This window comes from Caretta caretta, chromosome 13 (assembly GCF_965140235.1).
Source record: "Caretta caretta isolate rCarCar2 chromosome 13, rCarCar1.hap1, whole genome shotgun sequence".
Classification (NCBI taxonomy): domain Eukaryota; kingdom Metazoa; phylum Chordata; order Testudines; family Cheloniidae; genus Caretta; species Caretta caretta.
The window spans coordinates 39,238,146-39,259,181 of record NC_134218.1 but is presented as its reverse complement, the minus strand read 5'-3'; the positions used below and the strand labels follow the sequence as shown (position 1 = coordinate 39,259,181).

Below are 21,036 nucleotides of genomic sequence, written 5' to 3'. Positions count from 1 at the left end.
ATTTTTATGGGTGGTGTGTGTGTGGGTGTGACTTTTGTTGTGTGCACTGAGTGACCATAAATAAATAAATAAATAAATATACAAATCAGGCTCCATCTCATTCACAACCTCCACCCCCGACTTTAAGGGACCCCGGACACCCTCCAGAGGGTCATGTCGTGTCTGTAGGGGGCGCCTTCCGGCATGGAGAATAAAATGAAGGATGCCCGCTGCACTGGCCCCAATGGGAGACGGGGGCCTAGCTACGAACCCAGAGAGCTGGGACTGAGGGGCACTAAGGGGAGATCTCTGGGGCAGGGAATACCACTGATCAGCCAAGAAAGACAGAAAGAAAGACAGAAAGAAAGATATGTGCGTGTCTGAGAATGGACGGATGTGTAGAGAGACACCGGGGGGCTGGGACATACAGTGGGTATCCTTCTCCTTGGTTAAATCCCCCAAACCACCCTGAAATGCAGCCACCAATTCTTAACTCCTTTTATTTTCGATCAATCTCACAATTCCCGTGTAAGTTGCAAGTTAAACGATGGAGCAAACGAGACTCTTCTCCCTCGCCAGAGTCCACGTTGACCAGCCCTCAGGACACTACAGCCCTGCACACACAGACACACAAGGAAATCCAGTCCCTGCCGTGGGATGGGGGTGGAGGATTGAGGGGCACGGGGCTGAGCTCAAGCTCCAGCGTGGGCTGCCCCACGGGGACGTCCGGGGAAGGACTCTGCCCTCCCTGCTCTGGGTTCTGCGGAGCTCAGACCCTTCAGCGGCCGTTGTCACGCCCTCCGCGCTGCCGTGGAACATGGTGCCTCCCGGTGTCCGGAGAGGGGGCCGGAGCCCGGGAGGGCTGAAGATGGAGGGAGGGAATGAAGAGGACGAAGCAGTGCTGTCCCCTCCTAGGAGCCCGGAGCCGGGCACTCACCGCGCCTGTGGGACACAGAGAGCAGAGGGGTTCAGCCGGTGCCGCTCACGGGCAGCATCCTCGGCTGGGAGAGCAAGGCCAGAAGGGACCCTTGGGACCATCTAGCCTCGCCCAGCCACGCCTGCGTCCTGCCAGGATGTCTGGGTTGAGCTGGAGCTCATCTTCCAGACAGAGACACCAGCCTTGTCAAACAGCCTCGGAACGGCCACTGCCCAGGGGGTGCCGCACACCAAGTCCCTGGGGAGCCGCAGCTGCCTCCACCGATTCTCCCTGCTTCTGGTACCAGCCCCATTGCAACGCGGCCCGGCACAGAACCGGCTTCACGGGCACCTCTGGCCCTTTGTGCTTCTGGGCCCGACCACTGATCCTTAGTGATCACAGCTGAGTGCTTATTGATTGACGCTCATTGAGCCTTGCTCTTGGAACATTTCCTCTTGCTTCTTAATTAGGGATCATTCATTTTTGGTCATTGATCATTAATTCCTCATTATTGACAAGTGATTCTTATCAATTGATAATTATTAGCAGCTTATTGATGCTTGATCCTCAATTCTTTAACATTAATTACTGATCTGTGAGTGTTGATTATTGATAATTAATTGCAGATTAATGGCTATTCAGCATTAAGTACAGATCACTAGGTACTGACCAGGGATAGCCAATCCGTGATTATTGATTTCTCAGTGATAAACGATTGGAATTGATAATAGACTGTTCATTCTCGTGTGTTGATCACTGCCATATTAACCTTGATGTCAGCTCGTTAATTAGTGATGACGGGTGGTGGATTATTAATAAGTAATCGCTCCTGATTCTCTCTCATTGATCGCTGGTCACTGTCAGGAATCAGGGCTGGCAGCAGAGCCAGTCCCAGGCAACCTGACGTGCGCACCTGGCCTGGAGCCGGCTGCCTGATTGGCTCCGCCCTGATTGCTTGGCGGAGTCAGCAGCCCGGTTCATGAGCCCAGCAGAAGTTAAGCAGCTGCCCAAAGAATTTCCCCAGGGCTGCAATACCAGTTGTGACTGCTTGTTCCAGCCCTGCACCTGCCTTCTTCCCATCTGGGTCCAGCCCTGCTCCTGCCTTCTTCCCATCTGGGTCCAGCCCGGCTCCTGCCTTCTTCCCATCTGGGTCCAGCCCGGCTCCTGCCTTCTTCCCGTCTGGGTCCAGCCCGGCTGCTGTCCTGCACCCAGGCTTTCGTCCCTCCACGTAACCTGTTCCTAAACCTGAGCTCTGACTCCTGACTTTGGTGTTAGCCTCTGACAACCGTAACATCATAGAGCTGTGGGACAGGGAGAGACCTCCACAGCTCACCTAGTCCCCTCTCCTGCCCTGAGGCAGGACTAAGTCATAACTAGTCCATCCCTGACAGGTATTTGTCTAACCTGCTCCTAAAAACCTCCAACAATGGAGGATCCACAACCTCCCTGGGCAATTTGTTCCAGTATTTACCCAGCCTGACAGTAAGGAAGGTTTTTCCAATGTCCAACCTAAACCGCCCTTGCTGCAATTATCGCCCATCGCTTCTTGTCCTAGCCTCCGAGGTTAACGAGAACAATTTTTCACCCTCCTTTTTAGAACAACCTTTTGTAGATTTGAAAAATGTTATAATCTTATTCCCCCGCCCAGGCCACCCCAGTCTTCTCTTCTCCAGTTCTTTCAATCTTCCCTCACAGCTCATGTTTTCTAGCCCTTGAATGATTTTTGTTGCTCTCCTAGGGCCTTTCTCCAAATTTTCCACATCTTTCCTGAAATATGGTCCCCAGAACTGGACACAACACTCCAGATGAGGCCATATCAGTACGGAGTAGAGCAGAAGAATTACTTATCATATCTTCCTTACAACATTCCTGCTAATACATCCCAGAATTCATTTTTTTCCCGATAGTATTACATTGTTGACTCATATTTAGCTTGTGATCCCCTAGGACCCCCAGATCCCTTTCGGCAGTACTCCTCCCAAGGCCGTCATTTCCCATTTGTGTGTGTGCAACTGATTGTTCCTTCCTAAGTGGAGTACCTGGCATTGTCCTTATTGAATTTCATCACTGAATGTGGGTGACTAAGTAGTTCCCGCGGCTGGCGGCTGGCTGCATGCTGATGGCGTGGGATCGATTCTTGAGCACTGGTTGTTGCTCTAAGCAGTGACACGGGACCATGCTGTTGCTGTTACCTTAAGCAGCATGATGCCGGCGCTGTACAAAAGGCTGAGCAGGAAGAGAGCTGTCAAGGTTCCTTCCCCACTCTGAACTCTAGGGTACAGATGTGGGGACCTGCATGAAAACCTCCTAAACTTACTTTTACCAGCTTAGGTTAAAACTTCCCCAAGGTACAAACTATTTTACCCTTTGCCCTTGGACTTCCACTGACACCACCAATCTTTATCTGGGTTCCTGAAAAAACGTAGTGTGGAAACGTCTTTCCCCCCAAAACCCTCCCAACCCTTGCACCCCACTTCCTGGGGAAGTTTGGTAAAAATCCTCACCAATTTGCATAGGTGACCACAGACCCAAACCCTTGGATCTTAGAACAATGAAAAAGCAATCAGTTTCCTTACAAGAAGGCTTTCAATAGAAGGGAAAAAAAGAGTCACCTCTGTAAAATCAGGATGGTAAATACCTTACAGGGTAATCAGATTCAAAACACAGAGAATCCCTCGAGACTGCATATTCTCCTAATCCCGCTAGGAGACCATCTACAAGTCTTTGGAAGGTGGCGGGTGCATTTCGCAGCCCGAAAGGGAGGACATTAAATTCATACAGCCCGAGATGTGTGGTGAAGGCTGACCTTTCCTTGGCGGATTCATCTAGCGGTACCTGCCAGTACCCCTTGGTTAAGTCCAAGGTAGAGATGAACTGGGCCCGTCCCAGTTTCTCTAATAGTTCATCTGTGCGTGGCATTGGATAGTTGTCTGGGCGAGTTACAGCATTTAGCTTACGGTAGTCCACGCAAAAACGTATCTCCCCATCTGGTTTGGGAACTAGAACCACTGGAGATGCCCTTGCACTGCCAGAGGGGCGGATTACACACATCTGTAGCATATCCTGGATCTCCCGGTCTATAGCAGTTTTAGCTTGAGGAGACACCTGGTAAGGTTGGACTTTAATTGGGTGAGCATTACCTGTGTCCGTGGAGTGGTATGCCCGTTCAGTCAGTCCTGGGGTGGCTGAGAGCATCGGCGCGTAGCTAGTGCACAGCTCCTTGATCTGCTGTCGCTGCATACGCCCAAGGGTCATGGAGAGGTTCACCTCTTCCACACCACCAGCACTTTTCCCTTCGTAGTAGACACCTTCATGCCACTCAGCGTCCTCTCCGCCCTGGGCTGTAAACTGACAAACCTTTAATTCACTGGAATAAAAGGCCTCTAGAGAATTAATATGGTACACCTTAGGCTTTCGGTTGGAGGTGGGAGGTTGGAGGTGTTAATTATGAGATAATTAACAGCTCCCAGGCGCTCCTGGACCGTGAATGGCCCTTCCCACGATGCTTCCATTTTATGGGCCTGGAGCACCTTTAAGACCATGACCTAGTCCCCTACTTTGAAGGAACGCTCTCTGGCATGTTTATCATACCAGGCTTTTTGCTCTTTTTGAGCATCCTGTAAGTTTTCTTTAGCAAGGGCTAAAGAGGTTCAGAGGGTGTTTTGTAGGTTGGTTACAAAGTCCAGAATGTTAGTTCCTGGAGAAGGTGTAAATCCCTCCCATTGCTGCTTCACCAACTGTAATGGCCCCTTAACCTCATGGCCATATACAAGTTCAAATGGGGAAAACCCTAAACGGGGATGTGGTACAGCTCTGTAGGCAAAGAGCAACTGCTGCAACACTAGGTCTCAATCATTGGAGTGCTCATTTACAAATTTACATATCATGGCCCCCAAAGTTCCATTAAACTTCTCCACCATGCCATTTGTTTGATGGTGGTAAGGAGTGGCTACCAAGTGATTTACCCCATGAGCTTCCCAGAGGTTTTCCATAGTTCCTGCCAGGAAATTAGTCCCTGCATCTGTGAGGATGTCGGAGGGACAACCTACCCTGGCAAAAATGTCTGCTAGTCCTGGCTCACACTTTTAGCCCTGGTGTTGCTTAGAGCTACTGCTTCCGGCCATCGGGTGGCAAAATCCATGAAAGTCAGTATGTACTGCTTTCCTCTGGGTGTCTTTTTCAGAAAAGGACCCAGAATATCCACAGCTACTCGCTGAAATGGAACTTCAATGATGGAGAGTGGCTGGAGAGGGGCTTTGACCTGGTATTGGGGTTTTCCCACTCTTTGGCATACTTCACAAGACCAGACATAGGTAGAAACATCCTTGCCCATTTCCTCCCAGTGGAATGACCCCCCAAAACGGTCTTTGGTCCTGTTCACCCCAGCATGGCCACTAGGATGATCATGGGCTAAGCTCAAGAGCTTAGCCTGGTATTTAGTTGGAACTACCAACTGTCTCTGAGGATGCCAGTCTTCCTGGTGTCCACCAGAAAGAGTTTCCTTCTATAAAAGTCCTCTTTCTACAACAAACCTGGATCGATTAGAAGAGCTGAGAGGCGGTGGGTTGCTCCGTGCCACCGTCCAAGCTCTCTGGAGGCTTTCATCTGCTTCCTGTTCGGTCTGGAACTGTTCCCTTGATGCTGGAGACATCAGTTCCTCATTGGATTGTGGACCTAGGCTTGGTCCCTCTGGAAGCGATGTAGGGGATGGGGCTGTTTCCGTTGACTGTGAACCGCTCTCCACTGGGACACTATGTTGGGGTTAAGGCTCCGGCTGAGCCTCTTGTGTAGGGTTATTGGCTGCTGCCAGTTCAGGTTCAGTGGGGCTCTCTGGTGTTGAGGTTGCAAGTACTGGATTCAGTGCTGACAAGGGGTCTGGTGTTGGTTGTTCGGCTGGTTCCGGTTCTGGGACTGGTTCCGTCTGGGTCTCTGGGACTGGATCCACTACTGCTGTTGCAGACATTGGCCTGGGGTCCCGGTCCATCACCTCTGACTGGGTCCTGATAGAAGTTTCTGGAACAGAGCTAGGCCTCATGGCTTGTTTAGCCTGGCTGCGGGTGACCATTCCCACCCTCTTGGCCCGCTTCACATGATTGGCCAAGTCTTCCCCCAACAGCATGGGGATGGGATAATCATCATAGACTGCAAAAGTCCACGTTCCTGACCAACCTTGGTACTGGACAAGCAACTTGGCTGTAGGCAAATTGAAAGAGTTGGACTTGAAGGGTTGAATCGTCACTTGAATCTCTGGGTTGATTAAATTGGGGTCCACTAAGGAAGCATGGATAGCTGATACTTGTGCTCCGGTGTCCCTCCACGCGGTGACCTTCTTCCCGCCCACACTCACAGTTTCCCTCCGCTCCAAGGGTATCTGGGAGGTATCTGGGCCTTCAGATCTCTGGTGTGATTCCGGTGCAATGAACTGTAATCTGTTGGGGTTCTTGGGGCAGTTGGCCTTTACATGCCCTAGCTCGTTACATTTAAAACATCGTCCAGCTGACGGGTCACTGGGGCGAGGCGGATTGCTGGAGAACAGGGAGGTGGGACGATAAGGTGTCTGGAGGGTTCTTTGGGAGGTAGGTGGGGCCTTGGGTCCCTTCTGGTCTCCACTCCAACTGCGACCAGTTTTCTTCTTCTCTGCCACCTCCACCCATCTGGCTCCAATCTCTCCTGCCTCGATTACAGTTTTGGGCTGCCCATCTAGGATGTATCTTTCTATTTCCTCAGGAACACCCTCTAAGAATTGTTCCATTTGCATTAGGAAGGGCAAATTTACTGGAGATTCAACACTTGCTCCTGATATCCAGGCATCCCAGTGTTTCACAATGTGGTAGGCATGTCGGGTAAATGACATGTCTGGTCTCCACCTTGGGGCTCTGAACCTCCAACGAGAATGCTTGGGTGTTATCCCCATTCTGACTCTCGCCTTGGATTTAAACAGTTCATACTTGTTCATGTGTTCTTTAGGCATTTCAGCCGCCACCTCAGCTAAGGGTCCACTGAGCTGCGGCCTCAGCTCTACCATGTATTGGTCGGTAGAGATGCTGTACCCAAGGCAGGCCCTTTCGAAGTTTTCTAAGAAGGCCTCAGTATCATCACCTGCCTTGTAGGTGGGGAACTTTCTGGGATGGGAAGTGGTACCTGGAGAAGGATTGCTAGGGTTTGTTGGTATATTCTGCTGAGCCTTTACCTTCTCCATCTCCTCCACATGCTTCCTCTCTTTTTCCTTCTCCTCCAGTTCTTTGGCCCTTGCCTCCATTTCTTTGTCCCTTGCTTCCATAGCTCTCCTGTGAGCAGACGCTTGGTGGGGTTCTGCCTCTTTCGCTGCCTCCATCTCTTTGTCCCTTGCCTCCATCTCCCTCCTGTGGGAAGCCTCCTGTACATCCTTCTCCATCCGCATGAGTTCTATCTGTCTTTCATGTTCCTTTTGTTTTTCAGCAGCCTCAAATCTGGCTAATTCCAGCTTTTGTTGAGCCATGGAGTCTGGCATCCTAACCTCTCTGTTTTTAACTAACTTTACACCCGAGGTTTAGAAATAAAAGGAACAAAACTTGGCTTGTAAAATTTTGTTGTGCTGGAATAGGATACCTATTCTCTGATAGTGATTGTCAGCCTACAGAAAAAGACAATTCCCTTTGTCTCTGCTCTGGCCCCAAATCAAAGCAAAAAAGCTTCCAACGATTTCCAGTTGGATACCTGCTTTCTAGCAGCCCAAAGGAAAAAATTTCCTTTTCAAATCTGTGCTCCTTGTCCAAGAAAAAAAAAATCAAAATCCTAAAAAACCCAAAAACTAACACTTTTGTATTCAGACAAATAGGTAGAAATCCCCTCTAGTTGCTCTTAGGTCTGTGAAAACTTGAGAATTTCCCTGCAGGAGGTTAACTACTCTGCCTTAATCCCACCGCTCTGCCACCATGTCAAGGTTCCTTCCCCACTCTGAACTCTAGGGTACAGATGTGGGGACCTCCATGAAAACCTCCTAAGCTTACTTTTACCAGCTTAGGTTAAAACTTCCCCAAGGTACAAACTATTTTACCCTTTGCCCTTGGACTTCCACTGACACCACCAAACTTTATCTGGGTTCCTGAAAAAACATAGTTTGGAAACATATTTCCCCCCAAAATCCTCCCACCCCTTGCACCCCACTTCCTGGGGAAGGTTTGGTAAAAAGTCTCAACAATTTGCATAGGTGACCACAGACCCAAACCCTTGGATCTTAGAACAATGAAAAAGCAATCAGTTTCCTTACAAGAAGAATTTTAATAGAAGAAAAAGTAAAAAGAATCACCTCTGTCAAATCAGGATGGTAAATACCTTACAGGGTAATTAGATTCAAAACATAGAGAATCCCTCTCGGCAAAACCTTAAGTTACAGAAAGACACACAAACAGGAATATTCATTCTATTCAGCACAGCTATTTTCTCAGCCATTTAAAGAAATCATAATCTAACATATACATAGCTAGATTACTTACTAAGTTCTAAGACTTTCCTGTTCTGTCCCCGGCAAAAGCATCACACAGACAGACACAGACCCTTTGTTTTTCTCCCTCTTCCCAGCTTTTGAAAGTATCTGGTCTCCTCATTGGTCATTTTGATCAGGTGCCAGCGAGGTTACCTTTAGCTTCTTAACCCTTTACAGGTGAGAGGATTTTTCCTGTGGCCAGGAGGGATTTTAAAGGGGTTTACCCTTCCCTTTATATTTATGAAGGCAACAGGTGTCCAGAGACCGTCAGATTCCTCCTCTTCTCCTTCAACAGAGACGCCTTGGTCCTCCACTAGGCAATGAGGAGCTGGGGATGAGACAAACGTGCCGATTAGAGAGGCCTCTTCGTTAACCCAGGGAGCTGAGTGGGCACAGCAGGGAGCTCCGATCTGTGCTCTTGGCAGGAGATCCCTGTCCAGGGCCAGAGACAGAGGGCTCCCTGCCAGGGGAGACCGGGCAGGCTGCAGGTGGAGACCCCCCGTCACAGGCTGCAATTCTCACAGCAGACTCAGGGATTTCAGCCCCAACTTCCATTAAATTTCACGCCCTTTGGCTCCTTTACACGCCCCAGCCAGCAGCATGACACGCCTCTCCCCGAGCATGCGATTCCCCTCCCCAGGCCAGCAACAGAGCTGGGCTGAGACCTGCCAATGCATAGCTCAATGGGGCCATGCACCCCCCATCCAACAGCGGCGTCTTCCCAGCCAATGCCAGTTCATTCCAATGCTTCCCTTCCAGATCTTGTGCCTGTGGCAGGGTGTGCATACCCGCACTAGCCAGGAAAGGGTTAATCACAACCTAGGGGTGGAGGAAGTCCTTCACCTCACACCATGCTAAGCAGGCTCCAAATGCTGTGCTGGTAGGAAGAAGAGCAGGCCAGCTCACTCTGCACTGACCGCCAAGGAGGAAGGACACTTGGTCGAGGCTCCAACCCAGGAGCCATTACAGCCCTTGCCTGTGGAAGGTGGACATCTCGAGACACAGACCTGGGACCTCTTGCCTTCAGCTGACCAGCTGGAGTCAGAGTCCCAGGGAAATACCTGCTCCGAGGAGCTCGCAGACCCCAACGTGATATGGACTGCAGCTTCAGGAAGCCCGGTAGCAAGTGACCCAGGGAGGGGGAGGAAGTGGTATCTCCCACCCGTCTAAGGTCAGCAAGTTGCAATGAGGGGAGGAAAACGATAACAGAAAATGCGGAAATGGCAGAGGTGCTAAATGACCTCTGTGTTTCCGTTTTCACCAACAAGGTTGGTGGCGATTGGACGTCTAATGTAGTGAATGCCAGTGAAAATGAGGTAGGATCAGAGGCAAAAATAGGGAAAGAACAAGTTAAAAATTACTTAGCCATGTTAGATGTCTTCAAGTCACCAGGGCCGGATGAAACACATCCTAGAATACTCGAGGAACTGACTGAGGGGATATCTGAGCCATCAGCGATTATCTTTCAAAAGTCATGGAAGTTGGAGGAGATTGCAGAAGACTGGAAAAGGGCAAATCTAGTGCCCATCTATAAAAATGGAAATAAGGACAACCTGGGGAATTACAGACCAATCAGCTTAACTTCTGTACCTGGAAAGATGCAAACATGTAGAAGAAAATAAGGTGATAAGTAACAGCGTGGATTTGTCAAGAACAAATCGTGTCAAACCAACCTGATAGCTTTTTTTGACAGGGGAACAAGCCTTGTGGATAGGGTGGAAGCGATAGATATGGTATATCTTGACTTTAGTAGGGCTTTTGATACAGTCTCCTGTGACCTTCTCATAAACAAACTAGGTAAATGCAGACTAGATGGAACTACTATGAGGTGGGTGTATAACTGGTTGGAAAACCATTCCCAGAGAGTAGTTATCAGTGGTTCACAGTCATGATGGAAGGGAAAAGTGAGTGGGGTCCCACAGGGATCAGTTCTGGGACCAGTTCTGTTCAATATCTTCATCAATGATTTAGATAATGGCATAGAGAACACACGTATAAAGTTTGTGGACGATACCAAGCTGGGAGGGGTTGCAAGTGCTTTAGAGGTTAGGATTAAAATTCAAAATGATCTGGACAAAGTGGAGAAATGGTCTGAAGTAAAAAGGATGAAATTCAATAAGGACAAATGCAAAGTACTCCACTTGGGAAGGAACAATCTTCCACTCTACTCCGTGCTGATTAGGCCTCAACTGGAGTATTGTATCCGGTTCTGGGTGCCACATTTCAGGAAAGATGTGGACAAATTGGAGAAAGTCAGAGAAGAGCAACACAAATGATTAGAAGTCTAGAAAACATGAGCTTTCAGGGAGGATTAAAAATTGGGATTGTTTAGGCTGGAAAAGAGAAGGTTGAGAGGGGACATGATAACAGCTTTCAAGAACATAAAAGGTTCTTACAAGGAGGAGGGAGAAAAATTGCTCTCCTTAACCTCATAGGGTAGGACAATTAGCAATGGGCTTAAATTGCAGCAAGAAAGGGGTCGGTTCGACACTAGAAAAAACTTCCTGTCAGGGTGGTTAAGCACTGGCATAAATTGACTAGGGCGGTTTTAGAATCTCCATCATTGGAGATTTTTAAGAGCAGGTGAGACAAACACCTGTCATGGGTGGTCTAGATAATACTTAGTCCTGCCATGAGTGCAGGGGACTGGACTAGATGAGCGCTCAGGTGAGCCCGTGTCCCACTGCCCTTGCCTCATCCCCTCCGGTGACGGCCCCTGGGTGTGGCCATTACCACACTACCCTGCATTTGAGGTCCTCTCTATTCTCTCTGGCCGCTAGGCCACACTCCCCTACACTCAAGGGTTGCTAGATTGACTCTAGCCCCAGGAAAACAAAGTCCTGCACTTGAGGGCTGATATATTGACCATGGGCACTAGGCCACACCGCTCTGTGCTCATGGGTGCCCTTTAACAGACATCCTCCAGGAACTTATCTAATTCTTTTTTGAACCCACTTATACTTTGGGCCATCACAACATCCCCTGACAACTACTTCCACACGTTGACTCTGTTGTGTGAAGAAGATCTTCCTTGTGTTTGTTTGAAACCAGCTGCCATTTAATTTCATTGGGTGACCCCAGGTTCTTGTATTATGTGGAGGGGAAAATAACACTTCCTGATTTACTTTCTCCACACCCGCCATGATTTTATAGACCTCTCTCCTATCCCCCTTAGTCATTTCTTTTCTAAGATGAAAAGTCCCAGCCTGTCTAATCTCTCCTCAGACAGAAGCTGTTCCATCCCCATGATCAATGTTGTCCCCTTTCTCTGTACCTTCTCCATTTCTAATACATCTTTCTTGAGATGGGGCGACCAGAATTGCATGCAGTATTCAAGCTGTGGGCATACCATGGATTTATACAGTGGCATTATGAGATTTACTGCCTTAATATCTGTCCCTTTCCTAATGGTTCCTACCATTGTTACCTTTTCTGACTGTCACTCCGTGTTGACTCCAGAAATGAATGCTGTATTCCAGTATCGGTCTCCCTAACCCCGTACACAGAGGTGAAATCACTTCACCTGCACACCACCCCCATGTTTATACATCCAGGGACAGAGCTGGGGGGAATGAAGGCTCCTAACTCAGTCTCACCCTCCTGCCTATCTCCCTGAAGACATAACACCAAATTCCTGGGCGCTCTGCCTCTAACCTTATGTGGTCAAGGGAGGACGCATCTCCTAAGGGTTCTCACGCCAGAGTGGCTAGGGCTACATTGCTGGACAGGTGCAATAGTTACGAAACAAGTCTTGGAGATGGGGGATCAGGGCTCTATTCCCACCTCTCCCACTGACCTGCAGTGTGACCCGAGACAAGCCACCTGGGCTGGGGACTTTAAAGGACTCTTAGGAAATTAGGTGCCAGTGAAATAAACTCACAATTGAATGGGAGTTGGGTGTCTCGTTCCATTTTAGCTTAACAATTTTAATCCTTTTCTGCCAAAATATCAGCTCCTTGCTTCCAGGATGTTTGCTGTGTGTGTGTTCATACAGGACCCATCCAATGGGGCCCTGACATCAGTCAGGAGATCTAGGAGCTGCAATATCATGAATAATAATGGATGGATAGCAACTCACTGCAGAGGGATGGGCAGGTGGAAACATGACACTGCATGAGGATGGATGGATGGATGGATACAGAGAGGAGATTGCATAATTTTGCATGCATGGATGGACGGATATTGTGCAATCAACGAGACAGGTACTGCAGAGGGTAGGATGGATGGATAGATCCTGTGGAAGGATGAATTGACGTAGATAATCCATAAGGAAAGGAGGATGGCTAAAGAGAAAGAAAGAAAGAAAGAAAGAAAGAAAGAAAGAAAGGTGGGGGGATACATCTAGATATTGTGGGAGGAAGCGTGGATCAGTAGATGAGACACGGAGACAGTCTCCACCAGAAGACACACCCTTCATCACAAACTCTAGAATGCTGCATTTTAATTTGGGCATATTCCGCACACAGCCACGCTCCGTACACAGAGCTCCCACAGCTTTACACACAGGCTGAGAGGAATCCCAGACCCCACGAGGTTCCCTGGCCATCTCAGATATGTCGTGAGGAGCCCATGCGGCTCTGCTCCTCAGTAGCAGGTGACGTCAGTATCGGACAAGATCACAGAGACATTGACGAAGGTGGGTTTACCAGAGGCTTTGTCCACGCTCTCCTGGACGAAGGTCATGGGCAGACCCTCGTGCCCCACCACACAGGCGTATGTGTTCCCCCGCTCCCATTCAGATGCCAAGACGTTGAGCTTGCTGTAGATGAAGTAGTGCTCCTCCTTCCCAGCCTCCCGGACGGGGCCGATGTTGGTGTAGGCTTCCTGGGGCACAGGCCGCTCCTGCTGGGTCCGTGTCACCAAGATGTCTCTGGGCTGGAAGCCGGAGGCCAGGCAGGTGATGGTGGCCGATTCCCAGAGAACCAGCTCCTCAGCGTGAGGAGGGGAGATGTAGACAGAAGGGGCCCGGAGGGAAACCACTGCCATGAGAAACAGCACAGGGTTAATGCGAAGGATTGGGACCCAGGAGTCCTGGCTACCACCCCCCACCCTCATCGCCCTGCTATGTCCCACGAGACCCCCCACTCCCCACCCAGACCCATGGATACAATCCAGGAGTTCGGCCCACACTAACCCACCAGATCCAAATACCTTCCCTGAAAAGGGGCTAGAACTCAGGACTCATGGCTTCCAGTCTCCCTATTCTAACCCACGACAACCCACTCCCCTCCCAGAGACAGAAAAAGAACCCAGGAGTCCTGACTCTGTCCCCTTCTGTCTCATACATTTGTCTGTTTCATCCCAACCACAAATTTGCAACTCCCAGTCCCAAAGACCTCAAGCCGGATCACAGCTAGAGACAGAAGGTCCCGTCTCCCATTCCCCACATCCTGAGCCAGCCACTCTCCCAAGCCTGCAGCCGGATGGCAGCTGGCGCCCCCTACAGGGGAAAGGCTGAGTTCTTACTGTGACTCTTGCGGATGCTCTTGACAATGGCCGACGGGATGTCTTGGTGCTTCACGGTGCAGGTGAACTCCTCCTCACCCACCTGCCACTCCTCCACGCACACCCGCAGGATGCTGGTTGCACTGTAGGTGCCATCTTCCTGCAGCACTGCCTCCCTGGAGACCACGGCCAACGGGCCCCCACTACCCCGGTTCCAGGAGACCTCCAGGCTGCTGGGGGTTTCCATGCCACTCACCAAACAACTGATGGTGGCGTTCTGCCCTATGTAGAGCTTCTCCAGGGAAGGGGGAAGGAGAGAGACCTCCAGAGGGTGTCGATTACAGTTGCTGACACCTGGTGGGGGGCAGGAGGCAGCATTGAGGGCTGGGCTGAGCAAATATTTCAACAGGCATGAGGTATTAACTGAGTGCCTCTCTCTCAGGGGCGCAAAGCCCAGGGGCTGTTTGGGAAAGGGGCTGAGGGTCATTGGAGGTGGAAATAGGGCACTGGGGTCCCTGGTAGAAGGGGCAGGACCCTCATCTTATGGAGCAGCGGGGAAAATGGCTGAGATTTTCTAACCAACAGAGAGATTGGGATTCCTGGGTCCAATTATGCTTATTTGGTCTCTCGGTGCCAGGAGCAAATCTGAAGGTCTCCGGCTTTGTTGGGAGAAAGCCCCATTGAGGAAAACATGGCCAGGGACAGACCTGCCATGGTTGCTCAACTCTGGGTCCTTCCAGCCAGAAATTCATGAGCTTGATGACCCACCTGAGCTCAATACATTTATTCCCCTTTCCCAGAGATGGCAGCTGGTACACAGGACAAATGACCTGCCCATGGTCATGACTGGCACCCAGATCCTCCTGCTCTAACCACTAGACCCCACACTGCACCCACAGCTCAGGACAGAACTTGTGTTCCCTAAACCCTACCCTCTGCACAGGGAGAAGGGCCATTTATATTTCACACCTGTGCTCTGCTGAGGTCCCTCAAGACATGCGTCCCCCAACTCCCACTGCAAGCCGATGGAGGAGGGGAGACCTCGAATCACTTTAGAAATCTCAGCAGGGAAACCCAGACTGATGGGAGCCCTGGCACCCAGGGACAATGTCCTCTCTTGAATGTTGTGTGAAGGATATGCATGGTGTCACTCATAAGATTAGTTTCTAAAGTGAACGTCCAAGCCCCACTGTGGGGCAATGGAGCTGAGAGGTTTCTCTCCTTTGTTTGAATGAATTCATGGACTTCTGAATCCGATATGGAATCTGCCCCACCCCAACACATCTTTTCCTTGAGAACAGATTTTAATTGGGTGCCTGTCATGGCTGCAGATCCATGAAGACTTTCCTAATGTGCCAGCAACAAATTTGAGGAATAAAAAGGGACAATAAGGACAAAATTGTGAATCAGCCACCTTGGGAATCCATGTCCAAGTGTGGAGCAAACAACTCCCAGGAGGATCCCATGGTTAAGAAGGAAAGAAATTTTTCAGTGAACCACCTCCCTGCCATGAAAGTCTTCCATGAACTTTCCCCAAGAGCAAGAGTATCCATCCCAATGTCTTGGCCAAATCACAGCCCAATGAGATTACATTCTGCACCCTCCTTTAAATTCCCTCTTGCAGTTAGGACAGTTTTCCTGCAATTCTGTTCGTGGTGATGGGGTCTATGAAGCTGCAGAATCATCTCCTCCAGGGGTGGGGTGGGATCCCCATTACTTGGGGCATTTCAGACTGGATAATGCCTTGGGAATACAGGGTACTCTCCTGCACTGGAGTGGAGCGGAGGTTCCCACCCAGCTCAGGTTGCAATAAATCTTGGTTTCACCAAAGACGGATCTCTTTCTCCATTATGATGCCTTCATTGCCACCCCGCCTCCCCCCATCAGGGCTCACATGGAGTCATTCGGTTGTTTATGCCATTGGCTGGACGGGATAAGAACATGTGTGGACATCCCCAAATTAATACCTGCCTCTGAGAATCCACTTACCGAGGGACACCTTTTCCACAACCCTCTTGGGCTCTTCCATGGCTGGATGATGCACCATGCAGGTGTAATTGCCTTCTCCTTGACTTTGCTCAACCTTCAGGATGCTGTAGGCAGAGAAAGTGCCATTTCCTGACACAGGGCCACTGTAACTGGACTTGAGTTCCGGGGAGTTATTCTTCAACCATGACATGCTGATCTCTTCAGGGTAAAAGCCACTAGCTTCGCAGATGAGAGTCAAGGACACTCTGTTCCTGGAGATGTCTTTGTGGTCGGCTTGGGAGACAGTGACTGAGGGCTCCTTCTCACGGATGCCTAAATGAAAAGGAAGAGGGGCAAGAAAAGAATAAGACTTGGTTTGTCTGTCTAAGTTAAGGACTTAGATCCACCAGCTATCTCTGTGTGAAGGGCCCAGGGAGGGCAGTTGTTCAGTGTACGTGTGAAGCTAGACCAGGCAAAATAAAAACCCAACCCTTGAGCATCATCTCCCTTGAAACTCAAAAAGCCTGGATCTTCACCCAAAGACTCAACTGAACTCCAAAGCCTTCCCCGCAGAATGCACAGTGAACTTCCAGATCCTCAACCTTCAACGGCAACAACTTAATATCATCATCTTCATCTCCATCACCATATTCATCTTCTTCACCTCCCTTCCTTCCTCCTTATCTTCATCTTCTCCAGCATTCTAACGTTCTTTCTTTTTTCCTCCTTCAGCATCTTCATTTCCTTCTTCATTGTCATCGACATCATCTTCATCCCCTTCGAGATCATCATCATCCTAATCGTTATCCTCAGCTTGGTTTTACAGTAACACAGATGGGCAGGGGGCTTTGAGCTAGTCCTGTGTCCCAAACCTGAACCCTCACCCCAAACCTTGAACCACACTATCTCCTCTTCACCCCAAGTCTCCGCCATGCATCATCATGACATTGGGTCACCAACCCATTTGCTCACTCAGATGGAGCCTCTTTCCTCCTTCAAATGCTCACAGCAAAATTCAACACAACTGAGATTTTTCAAAGGCTGGCTAAGGGACTTGGACACCTTGGGTATTTCAATGGGATTTGGGCACCTAACTCCACTGGAGACTTAGAGATTCTCATCAGAAATATCCCTGAAAGACCAGATGCCTGCAACAAGCACCAGCCTGATTTCCAGAGGTAAGAAGTACATATGCACATCAGACCAGAGTCACAAATAGGACACTAAGTCCCTAACAGGCCACGTTGCTGGATCCCAGGGAGCAGAGGGAGTGAAATTCTTGGAGAATCTGGAAATTAACGTTAAAGCAGGGAATACTGGGGAAACTGTGCAAGTGGAAATTAATGAGAGATAGAGAATGAAAGATTCATAGGAGAAATAATAATTTTACCTGCAATACATCCCTGTGCTAAGGACTTGGGCTCCGCTAAAGTCCTAGGACTTAGAGGCTTCCTAGGACTTGTGTGGGGTGAGTTTCACCCTCTAATCCCAATTAACAATGACTGGAGTTTGCCTTTTCCTTTGAGATGCCAAGGCTACTCACCTGTATTGCTCATGGTTATGTCCTGGGTTAGTTCTCCAGAACAGAGTGTGGTCACTTTGCAGGTAAATATGGTGCCTTGTCCCCACTGGGCCAGTGACACAGGGTGAGAACTGACTGGGTTGATGGTCCCGTTGCTGTTCTTCTTGAGAGTTTTTATCTTTGCCACAGAGCTGACTTGCCCATCCACTTTCCATGCGATTCTGCTGGCTGCTAAGTCATAACCCAAAACTAGACAGGTAACATGACCAGAATTTTGATGACATCTTCATAGGAGGGTTTGGTTAAGTAGATGGTTGGGTCATGTGAACTTCTGAGGCAGGCTGAGAAATGCAAAGAGAGGTCAATGACCAGCATAAATAATGTGGAAAGGCAGAAAAAGACTATCGAAATCTAATCTAATCTATCCATCCACCTCCATCAGAACACTGGTAGTATCCATCTCATCCGTCCATCCCCCCATTATATCTCTTTCTCTTCCCATCCACCTACAGTATCAATTTCTCTATGGTACTCCTGTCTCCCACCACACTAGTGTCTAGGTGCAGTCCCACCTACCCTTAGGCAAGGCTGATTTCTGAGTAACTCTCCATCCCACCATGCACAGGCATAGCCCCTCACCCAAGCACTTGCTGGCGTTGTGCATGGAGAGCTCTGTTTCCACTGCTGGGTGGGTCACTTGACAGGTGTAGACGTCCCCCGTCTCCCACCTCTGCCTGGTGACAGTCATGCGGCTCTGTCCCATGTAGGAGCCATCTGTGCCCATTGCAGAGGAAAAGGCCGGGGTAGGGGGGGCTCCTCTCCTTTCCATTCACCAGCCATTTCATGACAGTTTTCCCGGGACTGAAGCTCAGGAGGAGGCAAACCAGCTCCAGCTGGCTCTCTATGGCACTCTCCTCGCAGGTGGGGACTAGGAGGTAAACCTGGGGTGGCATTGTCAAACCACACACTGAGAGCAGAGAGAGGAGATGTCAAGGTTCCTTCCCCACTCTGAACTCTAGGGTACAGATGTGGGGACCTGCATGAAAACCTCCTAAGCTTACTTTCACCAGTTTAGGTTAAAACTTCCCCAAGGTACAAATTAATTTTATCCTTTGCCCCTGGATCCACTGCCACCACCAAACTTTAACTGGGTTTGCTGGGAAAAGTAGTTTGGACACGTCTTTCCCCCCAAAATCCTCCCAACCCTTGCACCCCACTTCCTGGGGAAGGTTTAGTAAAAATCCTCACCAATTTGCATAGGTGACCACAGACCCAAACCCTTCGATCTTAGGGCAATGAAAAAACATTCAGTTTTCTTACAAGGAGACGTTTAATAAAAGTAAAGGAATCACCTCTGTAAAATCAGGATGGTAGATACCTTACAGGGTAATTAGATTCAAAACATAGAGAATCCCTCTAGGCAAAACCTTAAGTTACAAAAAAGACACACAGACAGAAATAGTTATTCTATTGAGCACAGTTCTTTTCTCAGCCATTTCAAGAAATCATAATCTAACACATACCTAGCTAGATTACTTACTAAAAGTTCTAAGACTCCATTCCTGTTTTATCCCCAGCAAAAGCAGCATACAGACAGACACAAACCCTTTATTTCTCTCCCTCCTCCCAGCTTTTGAAAGTATCTTGTCTCCTCATTAGTCATTTTGGTCAGGTGCCAGCGAGGTTACCTTTAGCTTCTTAATGCTTTACAGGTGAGAGGATTTTTCCTCTGGCCAGGAGGGATTTTAAAGGGGTTTACCCTTCCCTTTATATTTATGACAAAGGAAAACACAGTCCAGTGTGACTCTCTGTAGATCCCCACTCCCCTTCCCAAGAGAGTGCTAACTCTACAGTCCTCCCAGCACTGGTAAAAACCCACCTTCTTGTGCTGTGTTTACACTGCATACTTTATTCAGCCTCTAGGGATTAACTTCACAGCCATGTAAGGGATTAAAACAAATGGGAACAGGGCCCTTAAATCATTTAGGCAAATACTGAATGCCTCCGTGCATTCTTTCTGCACATGCTGCTGGAGTGTGTTCTCCCTGGTAAACAGCAGGGACAAAGCTGGAACTTGAGCTGTGTTTGTTTGAACTTCTTTTCCTCAATTAATGTCCCCTGTTTAAGGGGGAGTGTGGCGCTGTAGAGCATGACATGGCATCAGAAGAAAACCTGGGAGAGGACTGACTGTGTCTGACTACAGAAAAAGGGTCAAATGCTCAGCTGATGTAAGTCGGCACAGGGCCACTGACTTCCATGGAGATCAGTCGATTTACACCCGTTCAAGTTCTGACCCCAGAATGCCTAGGTTTGCTACTCTGGGGTTGTATCCATTTCAAAAGATGCCCGAGAACAGCCGGAGTGCAAGAAACACACACAGCTCCATGACAAAGAGGTGTAAGCGAGTGCTAGCTTGTAAGGGGGTGTAGCCCCGTTAGGGCCAGTGGTTGCTGGGAATTGGAGTTTCATGGGGCTGCTTGCTGCAGTCTATATAAGGGAAAGCTTCTGGCTCAGTGCTGAGGAAAGCACATAGCGGGGAAATCTCTAGATGCGGACCAGGCAGGAGGGCTAGGAACCATGCGGGAAAGGGGACCTAGTGGGAAAGGGGGCGTGTGCTCCCCATCCAGCCGGCTGAACGCTGGGGGGGGCCCAGGTGGCTGGGAGCCTGTGCTCTGAGTTCCACTGGTTTTGCTTTGAGTCCTTGTGTGTGAACAAACCTGGCCTTTGGACTGAAGCAGCGAATGGGCTTTGTTCTACCCCCCCAGTGGGAGGAGTCTGGGTCTGGGTTTGGGTTTGGGTGAGGGTGAGGGAGTAAGGCAGTGAGCCGAAGATTTCCCCTGTACAGAACGGCAGCATGAGGCTTAGGTGCCATTTCAGACCAGCTGCGTGTCTAAGATTTCCCAAGGTGCCTGAGGGATTTACGTGCCACGTTCCCATGCGAAATGGGTACCTAAATATTTTAGGCAGAGCTGAAAAATCTCCCCCTTCGTGGAACATAGGTCTCTGCCCAGGGATGCATTTCACCCTGAGGTTTGCCTCATTCCAGGGCCCACGGAGAGGGGCACTGGGGGCGGGAGTTCTGCAATGACAAAGCACCAGGGCTCAGTGTGTTTCAACACGGGGCCAAACTTTCCCCACTCTTGCAGGGTGAGATTTTTCCAAAGGCACCTACAGGATGTGGATTAAGATTAACTGGCTCCCAGACCCTCTAGGTGCTTTGAAAATCTCAGCCTGGCTGCCCCCTCCTCCCCCCGCCGCATGTCTTACATTCCTGAGGGAACTTCCCGGACACTGTCTTCCCTGTGCCTTGATGTGTCACGTCGCACTGGTAGGGGTCGCCCTGCCGGGAACTGTCGGAGGGGATCAGCAGGCTGCTCTGGGTGTGGAGCCCATTGCTCATCGTCACCTCTGGGAAAGTTTTGACCCCCTTGGTCACTTGGCCAGAATTCCACTTGATGTCCACTGGTGATGGCAAATAGCCAGTTACGAGGCAGGCCAAGCTGGTGTCCGGGGGCACATTGCCGGTCTTGCTGCAGCAGGGAACCAGGGGAAAGACGGATGGGGCTGTGCGGGTCGCTGGAAAAAGAAAGAGAATATGAGAGAAACCATCAAAAGGGGAAACTCTGAAAACCGGCCACTGATCTACCTACATCCGTCCATCCACCTCCCTCTGTGGTCTGATGGCTGCCTGGCCCAGTGGCCAATTCACTGGGAAAGGAGTCAGGACTCTGAGGTTCTATT

The 21,036-nt window shown here is 49.6% G+C and overlaps 1 gene segment (V, D, J or C); it reads right to left on the bottom strand.

The window, feature by feature from the left end:
• Positions 1–912: 912 nt before the first annotated feature.
• LOC142068703 (immunoglobulin heavy constant mu-like) lies at positions 913–20,955 on the bottom strand. The segment is given in 10 exon segments: positions 913–921; positions 3,088–3,139; positions 8,601–8,688; positions 13,007–13,339; positions 13,827–14,159; positions 15,795–16,106; positions 17,317–17,636; positions 17,935–18,262; positions 20,563–20,871; positions 20,946–20,955. Coding segments are annotated over 10 exon segments (2,094 nt in total).
• Between the last annotated feature and the right edge of the window lie 81 nt (positions 20,956–21,036).